At 34.7% G+C, this 6114-nt stretch overlaps 1 protein-coding gene across 1 annotated transcript; it reads left to right on the top strand.

Moving 5' to 3' along the window:
• The first annotated feature begins 337 nt into the window (after positions 1-337).
• On the top strand, positions 338-2631 carry LOC113314215 (transcription factor HHO2-like). Its single transcript, XM_026562992.1, has 5 exons — positions 338-581; positions 696-955; positions 1046-1406; positions 1513-1589; positions 2061-2631. The coding sequence occupies exons 1-5, from the start codon at positions 455-457 to the stop codon at positions 2457-2459; spliced, it is 1224 nt and encodes a 407-aa protein (XP_026418777.1). The 5' UTR covers positions 338-454; the 3' UTR covers positions 2460-2631.
• Positions 2632-6114: the final 3483 nt, after the last annotated feature.

Genomic DNA, 6114 nt, shown 5'->3' with positions numbered 1-6114 from the left:
TCCTCCACGTATTAGCTGCATTGATAATGCAGGATATTCTGAGGATCCATTCCTCATTGTCCCACTTACGTAATAAAAGCAAGAAAACTATAGAGGATATTCAGGATAAAAAACCTAACCCATCAAAGATTCTTACGCGACGCCCCGACCTCGAACTTCTGTTTACCGTTGGATGAGTTTATTTTCTTTCTTCTTTCTTCATCTCATCCATTAGGTAGTTTCTTTTTTCATTTTCTTCTTGTTCATCAAGTTTATTCTTTTTACCATATTCCTTATTTTTCTTGTTTCTTTTATCTATTTCCCAATTCCCCATTTCATTTCTATAAACAACGGACCTTTCAATGCTCTGTTTCTCTTCATATAAGACCTCTCTTTCAATTCTACTTTAATCAAACTCCGAAATCAAACCTCATCTACTACTTTCCATCACCATAGTCAAGAACAAGAAGAAACTATGGAAAGTAATTACTCTGAGAAAATGAAGAAATTTCAAGATTATATGAATGCTCTTGAAGAAGAACGTAATAAGATGCAAGTTTTTCATCGTGAATTACCTCTCTCGTTAGACCTCATCAACCAAGGTACATACAGATCAACTATATATGCATTATGATTTATTTTTTTCTGTAAATGCGCGATTACGTTTTTATTTTGGTTTCATATTCTGATTTCTTGTTTTGTTTTTGTACGTATAGCGATTTCTAATTGCAGGCAACAGCTAGAAAGCAGTACAACTGGTACTAGTATGGATTCTGAAGAACAGACAACATCAAGTGATGGAGGCAGTCCAATTCTAGAGGAATTTATACCTTTGAATAGTAGTATTTGTTCATCACATTTTGAAAAATTGTTACAAAAATCATCACCTCCAGAGATTGAAGTTTCAAAGAATAAATTGGATTGGTTGAAATCTGTTCAATTATGGAACCAAAATCCTGATCCAGTTCTTAAAGAGGTAAGACATTTCCTTACTTTTTTCCTTCATATATTACCATCAAATTTGGTTTGGTTCAATTTAATGATCTGATGTATTTACTACTTTCAGGATTCTTCGCTGAGAAAAGCAACACTACCAGCTCCTGAATCAAAGGAAAGTAGTGATCAACGTGCATCTCTTCCTTTTCCTAGCCATAAAACTAATCAAACAGTTGTTGCAACGCCAACATCAACCCCAGGCTCAAGGACAACTAGTTCAACAACAGAAACTATTAATGATAGTGATGCTAATTATAATAAAAATCCAAAAAGAAGTAAAGAAGATGAAGAAGAAGATCATGAAAACGAAAGAGAAAGACCACAAGGACAATCTTCTTCTTCTTCTTCACTTAGAAAAACAAGAAGATGTTGGTCTCCTGAACTTCATAGAAGATTTTTAAGTGCTCTTCAGCAACTTGGTGGTTCTCAAGGTAAGATTTTTAATTTGATTAAATTAAGTTTACTATGAAATTCTTCTTTATTTTTGATCTACAATTTTGAACTTATTTTCATAATGCCAATTTAATCATGTTTCAGTTGCTACTCCAAAACAAATCAGAGAATTAATGAAAGTTGATGGACTTACTAATGATGAAGTTAAAAGCCATTTACAGGTATGTTTGGTTTCCTCTTAATTCTTTTAAATATTTGCAGTACAGTATTTGCATAATTCATAATTCATCATTTTCATTTTTTGTTTAAACATAAAGAGGTTGTTAATGCTAATTAGGGTTTGGGTCTGCCTTTAGCTATTTTCGGTTTGTTAGAACTAAATTAATAGATAGGATTTGTATTAATTTAAGTGGAAAACCGACTAAGCTAATAGGGGATGTGTCTGTATTTAATTAATCTTGATTGTAGATTCTTTTTCAGATTCTATGTGATTCCTTATGAAAACAATTGTTTAGACTTCGAAGTGGTTAGGGTTTGGTCCTTAATTTCTTTCACATTAGCGACATATCCAATTTTCAGATCTTAAATGACCTAATTTTAGTAGTGTCTAATTTTTAATTAGATTACCAAAATATTTCTTATTTTTCTGGTTTTACACTTACTTAAAAAGTTCGTTTTTCTTTTTGTAACAGAAATACAGACTACATACAAGGAGACCAAGTCCAGTGCACAACAGTGTCAATTCTCAACCACCACAATTTGTAGTAGTAGGCGGTATCTGGGTGCCACCACCCAAGTCACTTACTGGTGAATCGAGTCAATCGACAACCCAAGTCACTTGTAATAATAGAATATACGCTCCAATAGCTGCACTTCCGCACCAGCTGGGATCGTCTTCTTTCCTTTCGCATCAGAATCATAAGAATTTACAATTTCAAATGACTCCATTGCATTCGGACGGTAGAAATATTACTAGAGAGCAGGAACACACTATTGGATTTAAAAATGATCATGATGACAATGTCCATTTAATCTCACCTTCCATTTCATCATCTACTACGTGTACTTCAACGCCATCGTTACCTTTATAAAAGTTTAGCAATGCGAGACTTTTTTCTTTGAAGAATAGAAATGTGAGACGAAATAAAACAATCGAATTTTTTCTTAGCAAGATTCTACATATACTTGTTGTTGTTTTTACGGTAGATGCGAATAGAAAGAAGATACCACTTGTTATGAATGCTTTTTTGGGGGTTTGTTTTCCGTTGGTTTAGAACTTTGCTGTTTTTGGTCACTTGTAAATATTGTTACTAGTAAATTTTCTTTATCTTTTCAATCTGAATCAATAAAAAAGATAAACTATAAATCCATCCAGTAGATTTTTTTTTCACAAAATTGGTTAAAAAGACCAAAATCAACAATTCCTGGCTAAAATGAACAGTTAGATTTTGATATTGTTTAAATGGAAAAAAATGTAAAAGTAGACAGGATGTAACCAGTTTTATCGTGCCCATTTTCAAATATTTTTTCTTATTTTTAATTTACACAGGATGTATCCAGTTTCATCCTTGCTATTTTTTAAATTTAAGCTAGGATGAATCCAGTTTCATCCTTGTTATTTTTTTTTGGCCATTTCACCCAAACTATTTTTTACTCGTCAATTTGAATCGTGATTTAAAAATATTTGGACAAATGATCAATTTTCCGTTTTTTTTCTGCCATTATTCCTAAAATTTCAGGAAGCATGATAAAAATTCTATATGTACCGTGTCTTTGAACAAGTCAAAAAACCGGTCACTCACAGATGGGCTTTAAAAACAGTTATGCCACATATACCGAGATTTTCCAGACAATAATTTTGCGCGAAAGAAAAAGCTTGGTGGAGCCCACGAGGAAAAAAATAGGAGGTTATTTTATGGTGGAGCATGCACCCTCTTTTCTCTCACGTGAGGTTATTGTCGAGATCATCCCGCAGTAAACCTATCATTTAGGCTCAAAAAGCCAGCACCCACTGCATATCCCAGAAGAACGGGCCCATCTTCTGTGAATGCGGTTTTTGTCCAAAAACGCGGTTCTCCTCATATTCATTGTCCATTTTTCTTGGAAAAATATATGTCTGAAAAATAAGGGCGAACAAACTTAACCAGTACAATTTTGGTACATGAAACTGTCATATACTTAGTTGACGTTGTGATACACTAGAGCAAGTACTACAATGAGGGGGAAAATTCCACGATCTCCACATGTCCCTATTTTATGCAATCTCAGGTGATTTTTATTTATTTATTTTTTGGTAACTCTCATAATATTTCATTCATGATAAGAAAAAAGAAGATTGTATGTATTTCAAGAACATCAAGATAAAAGGTCAAAATACAATTAGAAGGTATTAACAAATAGTAATTCGTGAAGAGAAGTAACACAATACCAACAAGAGTACCAAGCAATCCAAAGATCGAAAGAATGATTTTGGCATTATAATCAAACCATTTTGATAGGTTTTTCTTTTTGAAAAAGAGATATTTCTATAAATTCCAACGTCTTGAATCTTGATCTCCATACTTGAGCTTTCACCCAAAATTTCCATTAAAATCACGAAGAAACGCCATGAAAGTGCATAGAGAATCTCCATAAAGGAGAAAACAAAAACAAAACAGGGCAAAACATCTGCAGAAATACCATAAATATCTTCTTAAGAGCAACCACAGTCATGGAGAGGACCAAATACTAAAAACCAGACCAAAAGCTAAAGAGTTTTGGTTTTTTTTAAGGTGAAGCGTAGTGGTAAAAGACTAAAATTTAGTCCGACAGACGATATAATAGCGTATGAAGGTGAGCGGACCTATAATGAGCGTATGAAGGTGAGGCGTGGTTATAATGTTCACCTGATTGGGGCATATGTATTGTGGACGCTCGGTATGGGGTGTACGTATTATGCACGCCAGGCATGGGACGGGGATGAAATCTACGCCCAATGGTTGGACGGACGTATTAAGAGCGTCTGGTGGTGCGGAAGTATTAAGGGCGTCTGGTGATTGGGCGAACATGACTATGTTCGTCTAATTCTTCTTCTTTCTACGGTCTTCTCCTCTACAGAGAAAACCAAAGCCGATCAAACCATAAGTAAATTTAATCCAAAAATCGTCAAATATCTAATCAGTTTCCGGTAAAACATCCTCAAACGACCCATATGTTCTTATGAAGATTAAGTATTTTTTCATCGAGGTATGTTATCAAATTACCCCTGTTATTGTTGTTGTTTTTAATGGTGATAGACTTATGATCATGAGAATGACATGATGAACACCATTAGGTTTTGAACTAGATCTTGATTTACAGATTCTTAATAAAACGAATGCTGAGATAAATAATAGTTTGCTCAAGATTTTCATTCCCAACATCATAGAGGAGAAAAAGGAGAAGCTTGTTACTGAAATTCAGGTTGAGTAAGTAATGGAGTTTTAGATGAAATGCAAGCCAAGTGGTTGTTCTTAAGCTCTATTTTATAACTTCTAATGCTCTATTTATTTTTTCTTCTTTTCTAGCTAGTTTAACTTATGTTGTTTTTTAGGGCTTACGAATGTTGTTGGGTGTTAGAAATTTTTTGAGGGTACTTGTGGGTGATTTTTTCATTCTTATCCTGATAATCATGTTAAAGTGTAATCATCTCCGTCTTAAGATAGAAGTGTGTTGAATCTTTATAATCAGTAAATGAAAAAAAAAACTGGCTATGTAGTATTATGTTTTTTCTTCAAATAAAAAACCAAACGCTGATAATACCTACGCTCCACTTAGGCGTACACTATATCTACGCCTCATACCAGGCGTATGTATGGCAAGCGTTCTTCCCGGCAGATTTTATAACTGCGCCCCATTCAGACGCACACTCCATCTGCGCTCCATCTCTCATACGTTAACTATACTCACGCCTATACTGAAACGTCATTATACTCTCGCCTAATCTCACGCGCTCTTAATACCTACGCCCCACTATACTTTGATTTGGTATGGGTTAGCGACTACATTTAGTCTCAAACCCTAGTTTTCCAGACCAAATTTAACTATGATCCGTCCCACTGTGCTTCATTTTTGGACCAAATTTGGGTATAGTCCCCAAATTTGGTCGTGACAGTGATTGCTCTAAGGCAATGAAGATTGAAGCAAACGCTTAAACTAACTTAACCTAAACTACTAGTTAACTAAGGAAACAAGAAACGAAATTTTTTTTTTTGCTCAGATCCAACCCCAAAGGACAAAACCTGAGCAGAAACGGTTAATGGTGGTGAAGATGTTTTCTTATTTTTGAGGAGGTGCTAGCTAGAGAGGAAAGAGAATGGATATATAGGTGTTTCGTATCTAACAATGTTTAGTAAGTGCGGTACATAAATGATCATGTTAGACCAAACATGCACTTGGTTAGTCTCCTGCTAGGTTAGATGCCAATGGTCTTGGTGATTTTTACGCTAGGAAAGTGACAAATTTCTATGCCGTTTCCCTCCCCAAAAAAATTTCCCACCTTGCATGTCACATAATAACGAGCCCCCAATTTTTTCTAGTGGTGGAGACGTTTGTTAAATCTAAGGTTCATAACAATGCTGCCAACTGGAGGAAGATTTTGGTGGAAGATTGTGAGCATAACTAGCAAAGTCACTTGCCATTTCATACGATGTGGGGAGTGGGGTGCAAACTTCCATAGTGTTTGTTCACTTGCTCATAATTGGATCAAGTTAATATATTTTAAAAGTA

Source organism: Papaver somniferum, chromosome 9 (genome assembly GCF_003573695.1).
Source record: "Papaver somniferum cultivar HN1 chromosome 9, ASM357369v1, whole genome shotgun sequence".
In the NCBI taxonomy this organism is placed as follows: Eukaryota; Viridiplantae; Streptophyta; class Magnoliopsida; order Ranunculales; family Papaveraceae; genus Papaver; species Papaver somniferum.
Note: the sequence above shows the minus strand (reverse complement) of the source record. Positions and strands in the feature narration are given on the sequence as shown.

What these genes read in the sequence shown, in the direction of transcription:
- LOC113314215 (XM_026562992.1), top strand. Translation starts at nt 455, where the DNA reads ATGGAAAGTAATTACTCTGAGAAAATGAAGAAATTTCAAGATTATATG. An exon ending in CTGATCCAGTTCTTAAAGAG is followed by an intron (nt 956 to 1,045) that starts GTAAGACATTTC and finishes TACTACTTTCAG; the next exon opens with GATTCTTCGCTGAGAAAAGC. An exon ending in AAGTTAAAAGCCATTTACAG is followed by an intron (nt 1,590 to 2,060) that starts GTATGTTTGGTT and finishes TTTTTGTAACAG; the next exon opens with AAATACAGACTACATACAAG.